General features: G+C 49.8%; 1 protein-coding gene across 1 annotated transcript; it reads right to left on the reverse strand.

Moving 5' to 3' along the window:
- Positions 1-1,178: 1,178 nt before the first annotated feature.
- On the reverse strand, positions 1,179-8,803 carry LOC149336734 (uncharacterized). Its single transcript, XM_089554223.1, has 3 exons — positions 8,364-8,803; positions 5,871-6,021; positions 1,179-2,849 (listed from the first exon to the last, which is right to left on the reverse strand). The coding sequence occupies exons 1-3, from the start codon at positions 8,801-8,803 to the stop codon at positions 1,179-1,181; spliced, it is 2,262 nt and encodes a 753-aa protein (XP_089410349.1).
- Between the last annotated feature and the right edge of the window lie 15,949 nt (positions 8,804-24,752).

Genomic DNA, 24,752 nt, shown 5'->3' on the forward strand with positions numbered 1-24,752 from the left:
CCAGTCAATTTTCACTTTTGCAGTGGTGCAGCGGTTAAGCGATGCGCCGCTGCCCAGCGATGGTAGGTGCTGCCAGCGGTGGGACTATAGTAAGAACCAGGTTACTCTTCCCGAGCGAACTCTCCAAACCAACCATTGTTATACCTGCCACCGCATCAGTGGTCCGGCGGGCAGGTTGTGATGATGCTACAAGGTCACGTGACCTACACTCCATCCCAGTGGTTCCTCGCAACACTACCAAAGCTACGACGAGTGCACAGGCAACGTTCTGACGTTGCGGAATGTTGTGTCAGTATATACGTATACGGGTATACAGGATAGCCAGCTTAAAAGTGCCCATGCGCCAAACGCTATTTCATATCGAACCTTAATGTACGGTCGCGGTACGTAAGCTATTTGCGGAGTTTTGCGTGCGTTAATCTTGCATCATCTAAAAATTCGTTTCAAAATGGCGGCATCCTTTGAAGCAGGACCTCTCGCCTCGGACTGAATTAGTTGTTGTTGCTAGAGTTTTCAGTGGCCATAAATGGGGCACCGGGCCATCGCTTCGTCTCACCTCGCCTATAATAAAACGTACGAGCGATAAATTTGCTCTATTTTTTAATAAGGGTGACGAGTCTGCCGCTTTTAGTCCTGAAGGGAAGCGTCCATTTGTTGAGAAAATGTTTCTCCTTCTAAACACCAGATGGCGCCACTCAGCTGATCTTATTGTTCTGCCAGTTTCTATGCGCTGAACTAAATGTACGAATGTGAAAAATGGCGTCCTCATGCAAAATGCTTGCGTTTGGCGTACGTAAACGTGCATAGGAAGCTGGTACGTAGCGGGCGTCGATTTATACTCTTTTTCTAACCATATATGTGTACTCCGCGAGCAGACGACATGCAACAGCTAGGAACGAAGGAACACGTTTAACGCGCTCTCCTGATTGGCTGATCTCCAGCTTCTGCGGGGATTTTTCGCTCACAATACCGACGTCGATCGCCAACGACTCCGGACTTTCTGCAGAACGAAAGCCTCAACGCTATCGCGTTAGAACGACACAAACCACCACAGTTATTTTGCACAAATCTAATTTCCTGCATGCCGAGGTAATGAGGAGAAAATCTGCAGCTCTCCTTGAACAGGCATGCATATGCTCCCTACAGAAAGCGCAATTCAAGGGTACGACACAGCATTGCTACCGTATCAGGCGACACTTCTTCGCCGGGTTCATGGCGGACGCGTTCGCACATCCGAACGCCTGCGAAAAGTCCGCGCTGTGTTGGAGCGCCACGTTGCACATGCGGTCGCCATCCGCGTCCCCGCAGAACAGGTAGCAGAAGAAAACGAAGAAGAGCTCGTCTTCCTTCAGGGACCCGATTCCGCCAGCGCCGAAGCGTCTCAGGTCGCTCTTGAACGTAGCGTGCGTGTCGGAGCTCGCAGCTCGGAACGCCGTCCACGCCACGGCGACGGAAGCGACAGCGCCCTGGATCTCGAGGTCCGGGCTGCTTCCGGCGCCGGTTCCGGGAAAGAGGCACTCGTGGTTTTCGGCGTAGACACTTGCGGGACCGCCAGTGCTGTTTGGGCCACCGCTAGTCTCGACGTGATCGTAAAACAGCGCAGCGGCCAGGCGCGCTCCGCTGCCGGCCATTAGCACCGCCGCGCTGACGTTGGTGGCGTAGAACGGTTCTTCCATGTGCGCCAACGCCAAGCGGAAGTTACGAAACCTGCCAGCAGCGCGCCAGATGTCGCCATACGGGGGCGCGGGAACCGGCTCCTCTGTAGCAACAAGGCCCCCGGCAGAGGCAAACGCAGCGTGGTGTATCCAGTCGTACACGGGACTATCGGTCATGTTGGGGTAGCGTTCGTAATGTCCGGCGAACGTCATCATGTTCAGTTGGTCCAAACCGGACAGGGCCCAGTCGAAATTTCGGTGCCTACTTGAGGTATTATTAATCACGGCCATGTTTGTGCCACCGAGCGTTGTTCTACGGCGTCGCTGACCGGTGAAGGTCTCGTGGACGACGGTGGCCATGTGTCGGAGGTCCACGACCTCGTGGCTCATCGGCTGGTGGAAGTAGGCGTCGATGGCGCGCCCGTAGAACCGGTAGGATGTGGAGAAGCACGAGTCGTAGACGCGCTGGGTGGCGATCGCTTGACTGCCAAACAGGCTGGCCAGGATGTCGAAGCTGCCGTACTCCGCGAGTGTCTGCACGCACAGGCCTCCGACGAAGTCGTCGGTGAAGAACTCGCCGTGCTTGGCGTGCACCTCGAAGAGCGTCGCGAAGAGGTGCACGTCCTGAATGACCACGCCTCCTCGGAGCTTGTCGCCGTCCCCGTCCTGGAAGAGAGAGACGCCCAGGTATCGCCTCATCATGCCGTCCCATCGGGCCTTCGGCACCGACGGCGTGTATTGCAGGAAGAAAGACGCGTTGTCGCTCGTGGTGACATGGTGGGCCGCGTTCTGGTAGTCCTGGAAAAAGTCGTCCAGATAGTCGTATTGACTGGCGAGCTCCTTCAGCCGGCTCTCGTTCACATGGATGGCCAACGTCTTGTATGTGAGCCTCAGATGGCTCAAAAGGCCTCCCGACCGCCGAAGACTCGCCAGTGCCTTCACGTGCTCCTGGAAACGCCGGGACCGACCGAAGTGCAGAGTCAGGTGCTTGGACGGCGGCAGCTTTGTTTCCTGGCTCGTCGTCTCCATGGTGGCGACGTGGAAGGCAACGGGCAAAAACAGCTGCCGCGACATGTAGAACAGGGAGCCGAGGAAGTCCGGGTGGCCGTTGCGCGCTGGCCACGTGATGTTGCCTTTGGCGAGCAGTTCGTTGACCTCGGGGACCCTTGGCACTTGGATGATCGCCAGGCACGTCTGCGTACCGCCATTTGCGAGCGAAATGTTCGGCAATTACAAAAGAAATGAAGGAATTAAGTACGGACTCTTGTGCATGTTATAGAGTCGAGCAAGTGGGAGGGACCTAAGCAAACTTTCAAGGACATCTATGTGAATTTAGATTCGAGTTAAGTATTGTAGAACGAGCTGCGTAACACAGTATTTATTAAAATTTCGGTCGTGCTTCTGGGCCTTCTTTAAAACACATAGGTATAGAAAAAAAAAACCAGAGCAACCTAACTGGCACCTGCGTCACCAGCTGCCTGATATGAACAACGTACAGCCTTTGTCAAAAGTTTGGAGCCCAGGGGGTTCGCTTCTGAAGCACACTGTCTGGTTCGTAATGCACCTCCAACGCTCCAAATTTCCGGAAGGTAAGAAGATTTCTGGTCCTGCCTTCTCCAATGAGTAGGACTACCACGAATGTTACAGGAGTCCCACTGCGAGGCTTAGAAGCAAACTCCCTGGGCTCTAAACTTTTGACAAAGACTGTACATCACGTCGTTTTCGGCATGTTACCTTGGGCATAATGTCTCGGCCAGCAGCCTGCGCTGTTAACTGAGTCAGCATGACCATGTTAACTGTGCCAAGCAAGCGCATTCGACAACAGTCATTACCGCGGAGACTCTTTACCCCCCTCCCTCCACTTCCCAATAATATTTTGTGACGTCACGAAAAACACCGCCATTCGCACTGAGGGCGCAGCCTATATGTTCCTCATTGAAGGCACTTATATCACAAAGAAAATGCTAACAGCTTTCGTCACGACTCCACAGAGCTCGAACAACTTTTTGAAAGCAAATTTTTACACCCATCAAAACGATTTGCAATTTCGTTCAAAGAAAACTTTTTTTCCAATTTTCCCATTCACGGCCATTCCAGCGCAACTTAGTGACAAGTAACAAACAACTAGGTGGCGTGTGCATGGACTTTAGTTTGAACGGATGTTACTTTTATGCATCGCACACGCGCACTACCAGCTTTCCTGGGAATGAAAAAATGATTTCCAGAATCAATAAGGATCCATCCAATAAGCTGTCGACATACGTTCGCTGACAAAGCCAACCCGACACGAAAGCGTCACTAGAGCAGGACGCATGCCATACAGCTGCCCCTTGTACACTGTCTCGATGCCCGAAGAGGGCACTGCGCTCCGTTCGCGGTGGTAACAACGCCCACAAACTATTCGTGTAGGCTGGTTAGCTTCTCTCTCCTGACAAGGACAACCAAGCTTAGCTGATAGGCTTCCGAAGCCGACAATGCAGAGGCCACTGAGCAAAGACAGCGCGTTAAATATGGCGTGCATGGTTTTCATGTATTGCGTTATCCTCAAGCAGAGACTGTTCTCCGAGATCGAATCTGCCCGAGACTCGCCATTATACTGTGAAACTCTGCACTCTCACCGACGCTGGTCCCGTTCGAACTAAACAAGCTTTGAATTACGCAAGGAACACAAGGCAGCGAAAACACGATCCCCATGGTACGCATTATGTGAGCCAATGTATGCATAGAATTTAGGAAATACTGTGGTGGTCCTGTTGCGGTCGCATTATTTTCCTGTCTCATCACCATTGTGCAATTTAGAGCTAGTTTAGTTCGAAGATTATATACAAACTATATTCTTCATCTCACAAGTCGTGTGCAGCGCTGTGAAAGGTAGAGCTCTCTCGTCCAATCAAGGCCAAGGAAGACAACGAACTAGTCCCTCAAGTATGCAAGCAGTGTTAGGACTTTTTCAAACAGTTACAGAAGTAATAGAAAATGTAGTTCAGGGTGGTGCTTTGAACGTACAGCGAGCATTTCATTCACTGGTCAAGTTAGCAGAGAAAGTCCGCCCGAATACAGCACTGTGGAGGCCTCCTGCGAAGCGTTGCGCTTTCATTTGTTAGCATGGCGCCCGCTAAGTCCGCCTATGGCCGCGGTCTAGAAGGGAGCGCGGGCTTTTGCGCGCTGCACTTGAGTCTGATCGTAGTCGGCCGAGTCTCCTGTGCGAAGCAGTTGGACACTGGTGCTCTTTCCTTCCAAAAGATGGAGGCACCAGTAACGGGCTGTGGGGCGCAAAGGAACACATTTCGCAGAGCACACCGTTCTGATTGGTTCAGATCATCAAAGCCTTCATAGTGCTGCAAACAACTTGTGAGCTCTACACCTTTCCCTTGTGGTGCTGTTTCGTGGCCTTGCGTAATTGATACGGGGACTGCACAAGCCAAACTGCTCGCTAGCAGTCCCACATAACCATAAAGCTTAAGGGTCTATGCATCAGACTCAGGCGCTGGTATTTCTAGTTAAAATTTTGTCACAAACGTTAATTCTCAATTAGACCTGTCCGTATGCAGCAAATTTCCAAGGTAAATTTCGACTGAAGCGAAATGTGAAGATGGCGAAGTATTGAGACCTCTGTTCATCTGAAAACCCCGGGTGCTAGACATTCCCAACAATTCTGACAAAAGCATTTTGCGCGGAAAACCGTTTAAGAACGCAATTTTTTCATAACATTTAATGTAAGATTTCGCTATAACAATTGATATATCCGCGCCAGGCAGTCTTGTATTTTTTTTTTCTATTAACTTTCTGGCTATCGTTACAAGCGTTTCTCTATTGGCTTTCTATGGCAGCCTTAACTGTTCGATGCGATCAATGGAAACGTTTAAAAGAAAGATTTTGCCACACATCGTAGGAATGAACCCTTACCTTCGATATTTCCATAACAAAGTATTACATTTTTCGAATTTTAAGAACTTTTGTCCGAAAATCTTGGACATAGACTGCACTGTAAGGCGCGTACGTCTCTCATTACCTGCAGTGTTGCTGTGGAACGCGAAAATCCAGTAATCGTTAATTAACCAGCGTAAAAAGGAGTTATCCTTCACTAAAAAAAATGGAACCTGAAATGGTCAAAACAACCCGCAATCTTCGAGCTGCCGGACCTCTGGCAGTACTGGTTTATGCGGCCCCCCAGGGTTCCTTGACCTGCAGCTGTCCCGCGAGCACTGCACTCACGTAGATGAAGTGAGCAGCCCTGTGTACGGGCTTCGGACTGCCCGTGGGGTCCGGTATCAGTCTCAGCCGGGAAGAGGCCCTCCTGGCCAGCTGTCCCCAGGACTCCGCCAGCACGCTGTTCTCACCGGTCCTCGGGTGCGATGCGTCCCACCTTGGGGGCAGAGGCGAAGACAAACAATAGGCGAAACAGGCTTTGTTTATTCTTTATCGCCTTACATGTGACTTGAAATACGCGTTCAGCTCGCGTGAAGCATACACAAACTGCAGTATGGTTTCGATAGTCATTAACTATAGCATGCTCGTTATAGTACACACAAAACTGTCATCCTTCTCGCCGTCCTTGGAACGAATGAGAGAGAGCAATGTCGCAATGTGATGAACAAAAGTTTGCAGAGTGTGGACTACAGAAAAATTATTTATTTGCGCGGCGGGCAAAGCAACTCAATGAAGAGCATTGAAGCACAATAGGGCATGCGTGATCCATCGTCTTAAAGAAAACCAGCTGAATAGCTAGCGAGGCAACATGGAAATAATTTTTTTTCGCAGTTCCGCATCCGGCAAACTTTTGTGCTTGACTCGTAACCATGCGCTTATCGCGCTCGCCTCTCCGCTGAATATTGGCCACTAATTAAGGTCATTAACTTTTCTAGTGATCACTCTTACCTTAAGACTCGGTGTCGTGCCAGATGAAACACCTGGCACATGATTTTTTTTTATAATGCAGCCATCACGCTCTAAAAATTTTTTCCGCCATTTTCAAAGAAATTATTTTTGCGAACAAATACGGCACACATAACATGTCACTGCCAAATCACAATGAATATATTTGGAGACATTATATGGAATAAAGTTTTTTGTGGCGTGCGTTAATGAATTACCCAAAACTAGTAATGCAATAATCGCTGATCTGTTCTGTTCTTTACTAAGATTTTCTCACCTAGGACCCTACAGACAGCTGGAAATTAAAAAAAAAAACATGACATGAAAAGGTAAAAGCAACCTTTTTTACAAGGAAAAACACAACCGCTGCGTCAGCCATCCTTCAGTGGCCCTGTCTGATAAGGAATTCATGTACAGTCTGTGTCAAAAGTAACCAGGCTGCATGGTTTGCTTCTAGCTCGTACAGTGGAGCCCTTACAGCTTCCCTGAAGCTGAAATGGTCGTTAAAGGTAAGGACTGGGGGTATTCTTACCTTCAAAGACCTTTTGAGCTTTAGGAAAGCCACAAGGCCTCCACTATGCAAGCTAGAAGCAAACTATGCAGCCTGGTTACTTTTGACAAAGACTGTACATGTACTGTCGGATGGAGAGTTCATGGACTACCGGCTACATTTTTCTCCTGATTATTAACATTTAATATAGACTTCTGTGCCCCGCGGTTCTGACGTGCGGAGTTTCCTGTGGTTTCCTTCCCCTTTGTTCCCCTCCCCAAGTGTAGGGTAGCCAATTGGGCATCGCCTGGTTAACCTCTCTGCCTTTCCGTCCTTTTCTCTCTCTCTCTAAACGCATAACTTCGCCTTTCCGTTAAATCTCCAGTTGCGAGTCAGCGCATGTGGTACCTTCCTCTTTCGTTTGCATGTCATCCACTTTGCGCTGTTTTCCTCAAGAATATAGAAAGATCGTCTTGATGCATGCATTTTTGAGTACACCCACGAGTTTTCGCCCACTTACGTCATCCTTTCCCAGAAGTTGGCTTAATCTACTTTGTGCATGTTTCAGCTTCGAATCACTGTAGAAATTTCCCCATTGGAGGCTCGCTTACAATCACCGCATACAGGACCGCCTTTTATACGCCACTTTCTGGAAACACCCACTGATTGCACAGCCAATTGTAACAACTCAAGCAGTTATGTACAGTTTGCAAACTAATTACACAAAACACACCACAAGTTAAAACTTATATTTTAGCCCATACGCACTAACCCTAAAGTTCAGCTGTCTTCTCTCCCATCACCAAAGCATGACACATGTTGCCTAATGCCACGAGCTCTTTTCAATATCCAAGTTTCAAACCTACAAACGAAGAAACTATGCCGCATATGTAGGCTTGAACAACGCGTATATTTTTCTTCCTGTTCTGAGCTTATATCATAGGCGCTGTTCGCAGTCCCTGAATGCGCATATCCTTGTTTCCTGTTCTCGCTCCCTCACTAGCGCTCTTGGCACTGCAGTACGCAAAAGTTAACAAAGATGCGCCGATAACAAATTGTAATTGGTCATTAAGAAATCATGTAATCTCGGAGTGTCATTGAGCTTGTTTGCAGCGTAGGGTACACATCGTATACAGCGTGGCATGTTGGGGACTGGCAGTCCTTTAACTTCTTGCACCAGTGGGGGGGGGGGGGGGGGCTATTATAGGCCTGAGAGTATTCTCTTATCTGTGCGCCCTCAGGGGTATCCGCTACACGTCGTATATGGCGTGGCATGTTGGGACCGGTAAATAGTCCCTGTTGAGAGTATTCCCTTATCTCTGCGCGCTCAAGTATATCCGCACCTTCCGCAGGCGTACGCGTAGAAGTTGTCGCACGGAGGAGCGCTGGTGTTCATGGCGTCAGCGAAAAGCTTCGCGTAGCGGTCGCACTCCTCGCTGGTGCACACGGCAGACGCCCGCTGGGCCTGGGCTGCCCTCTGCCGGTGGGGCAGAGGGGCCGCGAAGGCCAGCTGCAGGGCGACGATGAGCACGAACGCAGCGAGGGCCATGGCCAGCGAGAGGTACTGCGCGACTCCGGGATCCGCGACGTCGTCCGGAGGGTAGGGCTCCGAGCTCGGGAACGCCTGGTCCTGCTCCCCTCGCTGGCCCGCTACCGGTTCCGAGACGGTGCGCCGGGCCTGTGGTCCGTCCCGCGAGGAACCGAAACGTCGATAGGGAAGCAAAAGAGGAGGTACGCTGCCCTGAGACTGCGTGACGGACGACGCCTGTTGTGTAGGACACATGACGTAACCCTTTTGAAGCACCTTCGTGCAGGTGGTGGCAAGTCTTTCAGGCATAAAGAGGGCGTGTGTTTTGAATGCACGCGTCGTGTGTCTCTGTACGTCCCTGCTATTGTAGTTTAAAGGAGCCAAAAACCACACACACACACACACACAAACACACACACACACACACACACACACACACACACACACACACACACACACACACACACACACACACACACACACACACACACACACATACACACACACACACACACACAAAAGGTTGGTTTGGTTTGGTTTATGGGGGTTTAACGCCCCAAAGCGACTCAGGCTATGAGGGACGCCGTAGTGAAGGGCTGCGGAAATTTCGACCACCTGGGGCTCTTTAACGTGCACTGACATCGCACAGTACACGGGCCTCTAGAACAGGACAGAGGACTGGACAGTTGCCAACTAACGCTAACAAGAAGTTCTCTTAAGCGATGTTTCTAATACAGTGGGCACTTCTATTGGTGTGCCATCAATACCTTTAAATTACAACGATCAATTACCAACTAGGCGAACAAGTTCTCTTAAGCTATACATCCAGTACAGTGGGCCCCTCTATTTGTGTCATCAATGTCCTTAAATTACAATGATCAATTACCAACTAGCCCAAAAAGAAGTTCTCTTAAGCCCTTGCTACTGCCGTGGTTCTGCATGTTACCGTTTACAGATCATTAGCTGAAATGAAACAACACCTCTCGGCGCGAACAAAAACAAACAATACTTATCGCTCTAGGCCTGCTTATCCGGAGTTCACCATGAACGTCCATGGGTCCAAAGGAATATCACTCGATGCAAGCAATGGCAGCTATCGACCGGGCGCGCCTCGAGCACTAACGAATTATGCGGGAAGGCAATAGGCTGACCTGAAGGCTTAAGCTCTAACCTGTGGTAGCTCGATGCGTACTCTCCAGGCGAAATGAAATTCTTCCTCTGGTGTGATGCTCAAAGCGCAGTAATAACGATTTCTAAAGGAGCAGGTGTATAGACTTGCTGACAGTTTTGAGCCCATCACCTGTGTATATGGCCTCGGTACTTTTAATTGTGGTATGTTGTAATAAGATACGACTTTCTTAGACACCAGCAGAGTTCGCTGATCCGGGTACTAGACCATCGCGCACAGCAGGCTTCAAGAGAACAGCAAAGTGATTTGTAAATAAAAGAATAGTTACTGCTAAATTGCGCCTGAGAGCATATTTGCAGCCAGAGAGGCAAGCCGTACAGTGAATCAAAGCTCGAGAAGCTGTATTTAGAGTTCGACAAATAGCCGGAATATGCACTATTATTATCCTGTAAATTCTCCAGTAAGCTCAGTTCGACCACGTGAGCGCACACTTCGAGTGAACCGCATGAGAAGTCCTCAGAGGGATGCTGGATGTTTCATTGCTGGAAAACTATTGTGTTTCAGGGCGTAAAATTTCTGCTTACCCTATACATATATTACACTCTACAAAAGTCTGCGCATAGTTTACACTGCACATATTTCAAGCCTCACCGTGCGCGAAATACCACACACCAAAGTCAACCCAGATCATAATGATTGAAGGAAGGTGTTCCACCAGGCTGCAGGACACTTATGGTGTTCCTGCAGCTTCTAATCCTTGGAAGCTGAACAGGCCTCTGGTCCGCCTCTCCGCGGAGCTATGCAGCTTCATCATCATCATCATCATACTATCTACGCCCACTGAAAGACAGAGGACTATCCCATATACCTCCAGTCAACCCTTCCCTGCGCCAACTGCGGCCATCATTATCCAGACACCGCAGACTTCCCAGTCAGATTCTCTGATGTCCCCTTGGTGGTAAATATTTGTTGACTATGTACAAGTAGGTGTTTGGGCCCAGGCCCTATTGGTCCAGGTCCTCACAAAATCTAGGTGGAGCTCCTATTCCGGAGTCCCAATGCCTTCTAATGCCGCTCGCACCCTGGCGACCAAGGTTCGTTGGGACTGCAGGTCATGGCAACTGAGCAGCGCCGCCTCTAGGCCTCCCTAGAAGGGTGGGAGATGAAACATTGGGTGGATGCGGACTGGAAGGGCAGGCCGAGACCATGCGGGAAACGTCCGAGAACGTCGTTCCACACAGGCTGCAGCCCCCATCAAATTCTGTGTTGAAGTGCTTCAATACTGCCGTGAACAGCGTTGTGTTCGTGAAAATTTTTTCAAGGAGCCATTCGTCTGCTCACGGGAGACCCCCCCCCCCCCCTCCACCCAGGGTTCTGGAAAGCGACGATGACTTATTTCCTCGAAACCCCGTCCGCTATCCTAAGCGACCATCGGTTACCAGTTCTAAGCTTTACATTTCATGCCCACGTTCATTTCCTATATTCGAGTACAACTAGGATAGCACAAAATCATGTTGTTTTTTTTTCACTGACGCACTCTGCTCTCGTCATTCCCCTTAAGTTATACTTATGAAGTTTTCTTTCCACATCTCGCTGCGTGCTCCTCAATTTAATTTCAAGCCTTTTCGTTAGCCTTCAAGTTTCCGCCCAATAGGCCAGTACTGGCAAGATACAATCAATATGTACTTTCTTCTTCGGGGATACTAGCTGGTAAGCTGCTATTCCTGACCTGAAAGTACCTGTCAATGCACTCCACCTCATTTTATTCTCCTAGCTATTTCACCCTCATGTGCTAAATTTGTGGCCACTAATTGCCCTAGGTAGGCGTATTCCCTTGCCACCTCCAATACCACGCAGCCTATTTTAAACCGTTGCTTTTTTCACAGAGAGTTTTCTTCACCTTATTCTATAATAATTAAGTCCTAGCAAAATCTGAGGCGACTGCATTGTTCTTTATGCATTGACTATTCCAACCCTTTGAATACCGCTCGTAAACACGCAGTGAATAGAAGTGAAGAAATTCTGTCTCTTTCTCTGATGTCCGCCCTAATTCCATCTCTTTTCCACTGAAGGACAATGGTCTCTGTGCCTTTCCTACGGATATTTTATAAAACCTTTCCATATGCCTCTCCTCCGCGATCGTTACGCAATGCTTGCATGACGTTTCGACTAACTAAAATACTTTTTCGTTTTTTTTAAGGCTCTATATATAGAATGGATATATCTGCATATTTCTCTATAGCCTGATGGACGGCGTGAATGTGACTGTTGACTCGAACCATGAGAATTAAATACGGTAAAATAAGAAAAAGGAGCACTGCGCTTCGCAGAAGCTTCAGGTTATGAACAGCAACTTACCAACATTCCACAAAAGGAGAGTATTTAACAGGTATGTGCTCAGCATCGAAGCCGAAACTTAAAGGCATGCGGAAAGGACTGAAAGTGAATTGCATACAAGGGAGCAAGCTGTGAAAAAGAAAATAATAGGCGTAACGTTAAGCGACAGGAAGAGTGCAGAACCGGTCAGGGAGCAAACGCGAGTTAATGATATCTTAGCCGAAATTAATAAGAGGAAATGGACATGGGCAGAACGTGTAATGCGAAGGCAAGAAAAGCAATGTTCGTAGAGAGTAATGCCGTCTAATCCAAGAAAAGTTATAGAGAGTAGCAAGACTCGACAGGAAGTTGGGAGGGTGAGGAGGTTAAGTACTTTGCAGTGGTCAGGTGGTCGAAGATAGGAAAACACAAGGTTCTTGATTAATGGGAGAGACATTTAACCTGCAGCGGACACAACTGCGCTGATGACGACACCGGAGAGGAACCTCTAATGATGGATAAAGTAGTACCAGCTAACGGGGGTAGTTTCGATCGGATCATCGATCCCTTGCGTTTACGGCAGTTAGTTGGTTTGCATTGTGGTGGGGTATATTGCTTGCAAATCATGCTTAGAACTTCTGACTTTTTTGTTTGTAATTACAGAGTGTTACATCTGCTTCTTTTTAGTTTCTTGATGGCACTGCACAGTATTATTCTCCTGTTCGCTCTCCCGCTATACCGCATTGGTGCTGCAGCGTACGCCGTAAACAAATTAATCAAAATTACTGGCAGCAACCGTATCCAATTAGCAACCGAGTAGGTGGCTATACGAAACCACGAAAGGCTCCAGAGGTGGTAAAGAGCGGAGTGTATGAGTGAATGTTTTACAACACAAGCGGTGTAAGTTGTAAGACAAGCTCGAGCTCAGAAAACTAAAGCTTTGGTATTTCTTGACGTTTAAATATTCAGAACACAAACACGCACATAAGATGGCATTATGCAGGTGACCGTCGCGGACTGGGTTGTTGCTGCCTCTCCTTCGTCTCGCGCAGGTTGACCTCCATACATCTTGCCGACTTCTGTGAGCCAATACTCCCTCACCTTCACGTCAATGCGCGAGTACAGCTGTTTCGTTTTGCAGCGCTCAGTCCTTTTTTGAAAAGACACGTTTCGGGATACCTCCGAGTCGGACACATTGTAGAAAGGCTACAAAATTTATCACCGAGTTTTATACCACACATTTTCCTGAGAATGGCACGCATGACGCATCAGCTTCTTCGCCTCGAACGCCAATGATGTCCGAAAGTAACACCCTGAAAGTGGAGTGGCGTCTACAAGTATTGTATCGCATCGTATCGTACCGTATCCTATTGCATTGTATTGTATAGTACTGTATTGGATTTTATGGAGCATAAAACTCAGACCATCATGCGCCAAACACGTGGTATAATTTGTTTCAAAAAAATGGGTGTCCACAGCGGCAGTCATTGTGCCGACAAGGACTTTGAGGAGCTATGCAAATCAAATAAAGACCCCAGCCTTCTTCTCAGGCCTCCGAAAATGAATGAGGTGCACCACGAAATGCATCAAAGCACAGGGTAAGGATTTTTAGAGTTTATAGCTTTTGTTATATTATAGTTTGTTTAAGAACGCCGCTTCTTTCAGGAAACTAAAAACCTATTAAATATATACAAGTGAATTATCGCCTAAAAGTCTACTAGATGCATGGAACCATCTCCGCCAGCGGGACACCGAGAGCGAATCCGAGTACCCAATGTTCCGCAAAGGCATCCTTTTCTCCATTTCACCTAGGAAGTTCGTGAAATGTTTTCGCTGAAGTAGACTCTGCTGCCTTCCTATGATCGTTACCTTTACTGCTTTGCTTTGCTCACCTCACTGTGGAGTCCAAATTTCGGCCTCACGGGTGATCAAACGCCGGAACATACAGGACATGTCGGTTGTACACTTTAGGCATGGAGCAGTTTTAGATCCCATTTTCTGTAATCTCACTCGAACGTCGTTCGACAAAAGCGGAGAACTTGAGACCAGACACAAAACCGAACCGAGAATAGCATCCAGCACAAAAACTAATCGTACTATAGCCTACAGCGGGATCGTCGGCACCAAGAGTGGATGCGTCCCTGGATGCCTCAGACCAGTTGACCATTGGCCACCACCGCAGTCTCCGGCGCAGCGTCTTTTATAAAGTTCGAAATTATATCCTTCGTCATTTTTGATCCGTTCGTTTTGCGCTTTGAAATGCTTGGCAACATAGCGAAAGTTCAGTACCGAGAAAAAAAGGCGAATGAGCCAAGAGTTAGAAATCATTGCCTATGTCGCCAACAGCAGGTCTATGCTACCACACACGACAGCAAAAAAGGTGGTGGTGGTGAAAACATTTATTTGGAAGGCACATGAGGTACGTTTGGATCAGCCCATAAGGGACCGATGCTTACAAGCACTAGGTGGGGGTCCCTAGTTTGGGACCCCAGTGGTGGTGGCCACCACCCGGGCGCGCCAGACTAAGGCTTGTTGGGCCTGTAAGTCGTGGCAGCCGAGCAGGGTCGCTTCCCAGTCCTCCCGAGTTGGGCTGGGGATGGGGGGAATGGCCGGGTTGGAGGGGCAGGCCCACACCATGTGATAGGTGTCAGAAGACACTGCACTACAGTGTGAGCAGCTGCCGTTAATGGAGGGTCAAAATGTTTTAGTGCAGCCGGGCACAGCAATGTATTGGTGAGAAGGCGGAGAAGGAGCCGCTCATCCGCCTTCATCAGGCCTTTAAATGGGCGAGGGTAAAGGCGATGACTATCTTGATAGCAGGTTATAATATCTTTGAAGGTATAGATCGGATTATGATCGGGCTCCTGATCAGGTGGGGAGGAGAAGACAGCCCGGTGAGAGAGCACGCGGGCGGCTGCGTCTGCTACCTCGTTTCCTGCCAACCCCTGATGAGAGGGGCCCATATACGGTAACGGTGCGCGGGGTCCGTATCCCGTATGCAATTTTGATAGATTCAATAGGCTAGGAGGGGAGTGTAGCCTTGTTCGACGTTCCGACAGGCCCCTCGCTAGTCGGTGATTATGTATTTTGAATCGGAATGCGAGGCCGCGAGAGCAATCGCGACCTCTTCTGCTTGTGTTGCACTACGGGCTCTGAAGGTGAGGCCGTTAACTGTGTTGCTGTTCTGAACTACCTCGATTTCTGCTTTGATTTCTTCTTTTGTGAGTGGGATGTCAGCTTGGGATTCAGCAGCCCGGAATACTCCGGCTGTTCCACGACTTGGTCCGTGCACAGATACCTGGTCTTGAGCTTTTCCATCAACTCTGTGTCCGTACCCGGGGTGGTGTGTACGACCTTCGTGAGCCGGTCTTTAGTGGCCGACTCTCTGCTGCTGGGGTCGATTCGGACACGCAGGAGTGCGTCCTAATTATACACCTAGCTTCCCCTCAGTACCATCGCAGAGCGAATTCCAGTTCTGCCTGGCCAAGGATATGGCGTAGGATTCTGCCTTTTTGTTTATCTCCTCTATTTTTTTCTTGAGTTTGAGGTTAAGCCGTTATATTCACCATGTCTTTGTCAATGAGTACCTCACTTCCCATAAACATAGAAGGTGCAGATCGACCGCTGGGCAATATTCTGTCGTGCAGACCTCTTTCGTAAAGGCTTTCAAAGTGTGCACCTCCTCCTTAACCCATTCCTCTAGGTCTGTAATAGGGTTTGCAGTAGATGCCTGGGCCTTTCTCCACCTGTCCTAGTTCATAATTCTTGCGATACCTATTTTGCGCTTGCCCGCGTTTGTGCTTATCTCCAGAAAGAGGATGGAGTGATCGCTTCCTAGGTGCTGTTCGGTATTCTTCCAAATGGCGCTTTGTAGGTTCTTGGTGAACGTCAGGGTCGGACACGTATCTCTACTAACACTGTTTCCCAGCCTCGTAAGGCAGGTACGTGGGATCGGTGAGGATCGATAGCCCTTCTTGCGTCACTACTTGTTCCAGTTTTTTGCCTTGTGGTGTCGCCGCCCGGTAGCCCCATGAAGGGTGTGGCGCGTTGAAGACGCCCCCAATCACGCAGGGCGCATGGCCCACTAAGACAGAAATTCCTTTATGAGGGAACCCAGTCTTCTGTGCCTGTCTTTAGGAGGTTTGTAGACATTCATTACATGCGTGCGTGTCGCTCCTTGAGAGTGTGGGCAATGTAGCTCACGCTACAAAACCAAAAGACGATTGCGTGCAATGGTGGTAAAAATTCAGGGGGGCGCTTTGCTGACCTATAGAGCGGTGACGCGAAAACCTTAAGCGTGGTGTTGCTGCTTGTGTCACTGATGTGTGGTTAAGATGTCAAGCTTTGCCTCTAAGTGTGGACGGCGACAGCGTCTTGCAACGCTGCCAGGGAGTCAACAGAACGCCATCACCCGTTCGGCTCTACGCCTCGCTCGTCGGTAAACTGGTTTTTGAGGAAAGGAAATGTATCTGTTTCGCATATCTCGGCGGACACCTGAACCTCGCCGTAACCGGAGGGTAGGAAGATGGGAGTGAACGAAGATACCGTATTCACTAGACGCGCCTTCGTTCATTTCAGGCCGTCGAGCTGGCATGGCGGAGTGGTTAGCGTGCGCGTCTTGCACTATAGAGACCCTGGTTCGATTCCCCAACTCGACCGATTTCCTACTAAGTTTTATTTATTTTATCTGGTCGGACTAGAAGAGGTAATTACGCTAATTAGTTAATTAAGCAATTTACTAAATTCTGTCCCACTTACTTGGAGCATCACTATACGATACCTTTAATTGGTTACATGGTTACTAGCCAAAGTGCAATTGGCGCCGTTTGAAATTCGCGCACTTTGACGTCGCGCCCATTTCGACTAATTGAAAAGCGTCACATTTATGTCGACAACTCCTGCTAACAACAATGAGGCATTAAAGGCTTTCGCCTTAAAATTAATCCGGAGCACTTCTCAATGGCACGTCTTCCTCACTATCTTCTTGTGGCCATCGAGAAATGGACCCTGGGGGGCGCCAGACGACGCCGAACTGATAAAGGTGCCAGATTTACATCCAGACATGGCTAACGGAACCAGCCCTCACTTACTGATCCACTTTTGCGTTCCGATACAGGACGTTCTATAGCGCATTAGTTATTTTGGGAACCTATTGCTTCTACTGCATCACAGCTTAAAAAAACAATATGCTCAATGAATGGGAATTTCGATCTCTTCCTAGTCCCACAGGTTTTTACATCAAATATCGAAAAAATATAGTTCGAGATAATGGCAAAATTAACACGGTTGCATGGTTTTCGTATTGCATTCTGGGGCCCTGATGCCTTCCCTAGAGACGAGAAGGGCTGCGGTGGCTATGCGATTACTGCGCTCGTCTTCCGAGCCGGAGAACCCGGGTTGGAACCCGGCCGCGGCGGCCACGTTTAGATGGAGGCGGAACGCAAAAGGGGCCCTTCTGCTGTGCGATGTCACTGCACGTTAAAGATACCCAGGTGGTCGAAATTATTCCTGAGACCTCCACTGCGGCACCTCTTTTTCTCTTTCTTCTTTCACTCCTACTTTCCTTCCTTCTCTTACAGCGCGGTTCAGGTGTCCGCCGGGGTATATGAGAAAGATACTGCGCCATTTCCTTTCCTCAAAAACCAATTTACCAATTTTACTTGAAAGGTGACGACAAGGTCCATTTCGAAGAAGAGACCCCGCCAGGACAACGAACGCAAGACAACGGGGACGCTACTACACGCACGAGCAGATCCAGAGAAAAATAACGGGCAGACGCAACAAAGCAACCGCTCAGTTCAGAAAAAAAAATTATGGCTGAGGCTTAGCTAAGGTTAAGCCTAGTCAGATGCGAAGCATATTGGTGACTAGGCTTGGTAATACATGGCTTTCCTTGGTTGCATACTTGGTCATTTTAATACAACCACTAGAAGCCTTCTTTGTGGGGGAAGACAACGGCATGGCTACAGCGGAACGCCGACTAACCCCGAGTAGTAGTAGTAGTGAAAACATTTTTTTTTTTCAGAAGGAAGAGTTAGGGAGTAGGGGGATGGGGATAGATAGATGTGGAGCTTCAGTGGTCGGTCTTCCCTAGTCCAGGATCCCGTTGGCCTCCGCCGCTGCCTTGACCCGCGTCACCAGCATAAGCTGTGTGCTCGGGTCGGAGTCAGCCAGGAGGGCCTCCCACTGCTCTAGACTAGGGCTATTTACCTTTGGTAGTAAAGGGCTTTTTTCGCAGCCCCAGGTGGCGTGGTACGTTGTGGCGTAGCCCCCACACCACACGCACTCTTTCGCGTATCTGTTCGGCCACATTTTGTGATACATGGCTCTGCTTGGGTATGTGTCTGTTTGTAGTCGTCTGTGAGTGGTGGCCTGCTCTCTGTCGAGGATATCCGCCGGAGCCGAGTACTTCTTGCGCGCTCCCAACAACGCCTTCATTGCCTCCCCGTAAGATTCTGGCGTGCTGAAGGGTTCGACAGGCAAACCCGCCCTCCGGTTCGTGAACCCTCGGACAACGGTGTCTGCCATGAGATTTCCCTCAACCCCAGTGTCAGGGACCCAAATGATGGTGTGTTGAATGTTTGTATTGTTTGATCCATGTCTGTGTTGTTTTTGTTGGAAGAGAATACTCGAGGCTTTTCGGCCGATCCTTCCATCTCTGTATGCCCTTGCTGCAGCCTGAGAATCCGTGGCTATCCAGTAACTCAGTCCCTGCCGATTGGCTTCAGTCAGGGCTAGAGCTATGGCGATCTCTTCCGCTGCTTGTGTTGTCCTTGTGCGCACTGATGCACCAGTAACTATATTCCCATTGGCGTTCACTACTGCTACCGCCCTAGCGTTTTCCTTCGTGCTGTACTTGGACGCGTCTACATACAGAACCATCTGTTTCTTGTTTAGGAACCTGTCCAACTCCAATGATCTCGCCGCCCGTCTTCCTTCGTGGTTCTTCGGGTCCATGTTTCTGGGCACTGGTTTAACCAAGAAAGTGCTCCTAATTTGGCTGTCAATGTCTGTCTTGTCTTCGCCCTCGTCTTCTGCCGGGTATCCTAGCTTGACCAGTAGTGCGCGGCCAGCGGGTGTTCTTTTAAGTCTTTCCATTTGAAATCTGAGCATGGTTTCGCTGTGCTCCTCATAGGTGCCGTACACACCCATGTTCATCAACTTCTCTGTCGAGGCGCAGGTCATGACTCCTAAGGCTTGCTTATACGCCCTTCTGATGCATGTTTCCATTTTGTTCTTTTCCCCTTTGTTAGGTTGTAGGTACGGAAGCGCGTACGTCATCCTCGGTATGATGAGCGCAGAAGTGATCCGTAACGCTTCTCGCTCCTTCACCCCTTTTCTCTTGTTCGTAATCCGGCTTAACATCCTGCATATCTGTTTCGTGGAGTGTTCCAAGAGCTGGATGGTATGGTCCCGTTTGCCTTTCTCCTGCAGCCACATTCCCAAGATGCGAAGCTTATTTGTCCTTCTTACGGGTTGTCCATCTATCTCTAATTCTATCGTCCCCCTGTCCTCTTTATTTTTGGGAAGTCTAATAAATTCTGATTTTTCTGGGGAGCACTGCATCCCGCTAAATAAAGCAAATTGACCGATCTCATCCGCCGCTCTTTGCAGTATTTCTTGCTTGTTTCCCGTCGGTCCTTTTGTCGTCCACACTGTGATGTCGTCCGCATAAATTGAATGTTCTGCATCTTTGATGTTTTTTAATCTCCTAGTTAGTCCAATCATTGCTATGTTAAAGAGCAAAGGTGAGATGATGGATCCTTGTGACGTCCCTCTGTTTGGCGTCGTCTTCTTTTCTGACCTAATGTTGTTGATGCCGATCGTTGCTGTTCTGTTAGACAGGAAGGCCTTTACGTATGCGAAGATCCTCTCCCCACAGTTTGTTGCCGAGAGCTCTGTGAGAATGGCATTGTGGCCGATGTTGTCGAAAGCCCCCTTGAGGTCTACGGCCAAGATTACGCCTTCTCGAGTGCCCGATATTTGTTTTAGTACCGTGTCTCTTAACTGGAGCATCACGTCTTGCGTGGAGAGCCCCGTTCTGAACCCGAACATGGTATCCGGAAACAGACCGTTGTCCTCCATGTAAATGCTCAGTCTAGTCTTGACCACTTTCTCGTATAGTTTACCGAGGCATGAAGTTAGTGAAATGGGCCTAAGGTTCTCTAAACTGGGTGTTTTCCCTGGTTTAGGTATCACGATAATCTCAGCGTGTTTCCACTCCGCCGGGACCGTGCCCCTTTCCCAGTGCTCGTTGATTAGTCCAGTCAGGCTTTCGATTTGGTCATCACTGAGGTTTCTGATCATTGCATTTGTTACTTGATCTTTTCCTGGTGTTGTGTTCCTTGTGAATGACCTGGCAGCCGCGTATACCTCGTAGTCTTTTATCGGTTCATACAGCTTCGAGTTCCTTGTCCCTGAATATACCATGGTGCAGGATGGCACTTGCGTGCTTCCGACGTACCTGGACCAAAGAAAATCTGTAATCTGGGCGTCCGTTCACCGAAAATTGTGCGTGATACGTTCTATCGTTTTGCTGTTTTCTCTTTTCGATTTTGTCGGGTCTATGAGGTGCCTGAGCAGCGCCCATGTTTTAGCGCTACCCAAGTTGCCGTTTAGTTCATTGCAAATTTGGTGCCAATTATCTCTAAGTAAGTTTGCAGTGTGGTTTTCTATCTCCTTATTGATTTGAGCTATTCTGAGCCTCAATTTCCTGTTATGTTTTTGTTTCTTCCATCTTGTTCCCTGCCAACCCCTGATGAGAAGGGGCCCATATACGTTAACGATGCGCGGGGTCCGTATCCCGTATGCAATTTTGATAGATTCAAAAGGCTAGGAGGGGAGTGTAGCCTTGTTCGACGTTCCGACAGGCCCCTCGCTAGTCGGTGATTATGTATTTTGAATCGGAATGCGAGGCCGCGAGAGCAATCGCGACCTCTTCTGCTCGTGTTGCACTACGGGCTCTGAAGGTGAGGCCGTTAACTGTGTTGCTGTTCTGAACTACCTCGATTTCTGCTTTGATTTCTTCTTTTGTGAGTGGGATGTCAGCTTGGGATTCAGCAGCCCGGAATACTCCGGCTGTTCCACGACTTGGTCCGTGCACAGATACCTGGTCTTGAGCTTTTCCATCAACTCTGTGTCCGTACCCGGGGTGGTGTGTACGACCTTCGTGAGCCGGTCTTTAGTGGCCGACTCTCTGCTGCTGGGGTCGATTCGGACACGCAGGAGTGTGTCCTAATTACACACCTAGCTTCCCCTCAGTACCATCGCAGAGCGAATTCCAGTTCTGCCTGGCCAAGGATATGGCGTAGAATTCTGCCTTTTTGTTTATCTCCTCTATTTTTTTCTTGAGTTTGTGGTTAAGCCGTTATATTCGCCATCTCTTTGTCAATGAGTACCTCACTTCCCATAAACATAGAAGGTGCAGATCGACCGCTGGGTAATATTCTGTCGTGCAGACCTCTTTCGTAAAGGCTTTCAAAGTGTGCACCTCATCCTTAACCCATTCCTCTAGGTCTGTAATAGGGTTTGCAGTAGATGCCTGGGCCTTTCTCCACCTGTCCTAGTTCGTAATTCTTGCGATACCTATTTTGCGCTTGCCCGCGTTTGTGCTTATCTCCAGAGAGAGGATGAAGTGATCGCTTCCTAGGTGCTGTTCGGTATTCTTCCAAATCGCGCTTTGTAGGTTCCTGGTGAACGTCAGGGTCGGACACGTAACTCTACTAACACTGTTTCCCAGCCTCGTAGGGCAGGTGGGATCGGTGAGGATCGATAGCCCTTCTTGCGTCACTACTTGTTCCAGTTTTCTGCCTTTTGGTGTTGCCGGCCGGTAGCCCCATGAAGGGTGTGGCGCGTTGAAGACGCCCCCAATCACGCAGGGTGCATGGCCCACTAAGACAGAAATTCCTTTATGAGGGAACCGAGTCTTGTGTGCCTGTCTTTAGGAGGTTTGTAGACATTCATTACATGCGTGCGTGTCGCTCCTCGAGAGTGTGGGCAATGTAGCTCACGCTACAAAACCAAAAGACGCCTGCGTGCAATGGTGGTAAAAATTCAGGGGGGCGCTTTGCTGACCTAAAGAGCGGTGACGCGAAAACCTTAAGCGTGGTGTTGCTGCTTGTGTCACTGAGGTGTGGTTAAGATGTTAAGCTTTGCCTCTAAGTGTGGACGGCGACAGCGCCTTGCAACGCTGCCAGGGAGTCAACAGAACGCCATCACCCGTTCGGCTCTACGCCTCGCTCGTCGGTAAACTGGTTTTTGAGGAAAGGAAATGTATCTGTTTCGCATATCTCGGCGGACACCTGAACCTCGCCGTAACCGGAGCACTCAATCTGGCTTGGGGAAGTGCCACTACCCATCGAGTGGAAGACCGCCCTGGTCACCTTCATTCCTAAAGCTGGCAAGGCCATCAACACGGACAACCTCCGCCCCATCTCTCTGACTTCCTGTGTGGGCAAACTCATGGAGACGATGGTACGTGACAGGTTGTCCGAGTTCATGGAATCCAAACACCTTTTCGCAGACACCATGTTCGGATTTCGCCCACACAGATCTGCACAAGATGTCCTGCTACAACTCAATCGGGCTGTCCTCGACCCCGTGGAATGCCCTCACAATGACAAGGTCGTACTCGCCTTGGATTTGAAGGGTGCATTCGACAACGTTACCCACGAGATCATTCTCACCCACCTCTCTCAAATTAACTGCGGCAGAAATGCCTTTCAATACATTCGGCAATTTTTAACCGACAGACCATCTTACATTCGGATCCAGGATAAAGAACATGGCCCTTTTTATTTAGGAACCAGGGGTACACCCCAGGGCGCGGTGCTCTCTCCTCTCTTATTCAATTTGGCTATGATGCGCCTACCGGCCCAGCTGGATGCTGTCGCCGGTGTGCAGCATGCGCTGTATGCTGATGACATCACCCTGTGGGCCACGCACGGTTCCCTTGCAGACATTGAGGCTAACCTGCAGGAGGCGGCGACCATAGTGGACCGTTATGCTCGCCGCTGCGGCCTCCAATGCTCCACCCAAAAGTCTGAATTTGTGCACATACGCCCCTCACCAAAGTGCACAGCCAAAATTTCATTGTCTCTTGAGACAGGTCCAATCCCTGAAAATATCGAAGTCCGGGTACTGGGGCTCTTTATACATCAAGACAGACGGTCAGAAACAACATTGGCCAAACTCCGTCAGGTGGGGGACCAGGTGGGCCGCTTGGTCCGCCGGGTTTCTAACAAGCGCGGGGGGTTACGATGTAAGGACGCCTTGCGGCTGGCGCATGCATTTGTAACCAGTCGAATTCTATATTCGACTCCATACCTCCACCTGCGGAAGCAAGACGAGGATTCACTCGAAGTCATCCTCCGCAAAATTATTAAGCGGGCTCTAGGCCTCCCCGTGACCACCTCCAACAAGCGCCTCCTGGGCCTAGGCATGGTGAACACATTTCGGGAGCTCCGGGAAGCCCACTTGACTAACCAATACACACGTCTCTCGAAGACATCGTCGGGTCGCCGCCTCCTTGCCCGGCTACACATCCAACATACCACTCTCATGGAAGAGCGCGTACGTATTCCATCCCAGTGGAGATGCGCCCTCCACGTGCGCCCTCTTCCCGCGAACATGAACCGTGAGGACCATAATGGCCGGCGCCTGGCGCGGGCGGAAGCCCTGGCCCGCCACTATGGATCGAAACCCGGCGTATTCTACGTGGATGCCTCAGGCCCCCACCATGGGGGATGGTACACAGCCGCAGTCGTCCACCAATCCAAAACAGTGAACGGCCTTACTTTCAGAGCCCGTGACATAACACACGCGGAGGAGGTCGCCATTGCGTTGGCTGCATCCGATTCCAATTCAAAAACAATTATTTCCGACTCGCGAGGGGCATGTCGGAACGTCGAGCAGGGCTGGGTACCGTATCTAGCCTACCGCATTCTTCAAAACAGCGTCTACACCGGTGACCCCGCGCACCGGCGTATCGTTTGGGCTCCCGCTCACATGGGCCTTGAGGGAAATGAGGCAGCTGACGCCGCCGCCCGCGCGCTCTCTCACCGGACATTCCCCTCCGACCCTGCCGATCAGGAACTCGAATTTATTCCAGCTTACACCTTCAAAGACATCGTTTTGCTCTATCAATCTGGCCATGGTCTTTATCCCCGCCCGTGTAAAGGTCTGTCAAAGGCGGAGGAGCGGCTTCTGCTCCGCCTGTATACTAATACTTTGCTGTGCCCGGCAGCTCTGAAACACTTCGACCCTTCTTTCTCGGGCAGCTGTCCGCACTGTGCGGAGAAGTCTTCGGACATCTACCACATGGTGTGGGCCTGCCCCTCCAACCCTGCTATCCCCCCTCACCCCAACCCAACCCGGGAGGACTGGGAGGCGACCCTGCTCGGCTGCTCTGACCTGCAGGCCCAACGGGCCTTGGTCGCGCGAGCCTGGGCGGCGGCCGATGCCACTGGGGTCCCGAACTAGGGACCTCCACCTAGTATTTGTAAGGGCTGGCCCCCTCTGGGTCAGCTCATGCATAACCTCCTGTATTATACCTGTACATAAATGTTTTCCACCACCACCATAACCGGAGCGGAGGAAGATGGGAGTGAACAAGACACCGTATTCACTAGACGCGCCTTCGTTCATTTCAGGCCGTCGAGCTGGCATGGCGGAGTGGTTAGCGTGCGCGTCTCGCACTATAGAGACCATGGTTCGGTTCCCCAACTCGACCAATTTCCTACTAAGTTTTATTTATTTTAT

This window comes from Amblyomma mixtum, chromosome 7 (genome assembly GCF_055824585.1).
Source record: "Amblyomma mixtum isolate Tamu chromosome 7, ASM5582458v1, whole genome shotgun sequence".
NCBI classification, from domain to species: Eukaryota; Metazoa; Arthropoda; class Arachnida; order Ixodida; family Ixodidae; genus Amblyomma; species Amblyomma mixtum.

What these genes read in the sequence shown, in the direction of transcription:
- LOC149336734 (XM_089554223.1), bottom strand. Translation starts at nt 8,803, where the DNA reads ATGTGTCCTACACAACAGGCGTCGTCCGTCACGCAGTCTCAGGGCAGC. An exon ending in TACGCGTACGCCTGCGGAAG is followed by an intron (nt 6,022 to 8,363) that starts GTGCGGATATAC and finishes TCTGCCCCCAAG; the next exon opens with GTGGGACGCATCGCACCCGA. An exon ending in GGGCTGCTCACTTCATCTAC is followed by an intron (nt 2,850 to 5,870) that starts GTGAGTGCAGTG and finishes GGCGGTACGCAG; the next exon opens with ACGTGCCTGGCGATCATCCA.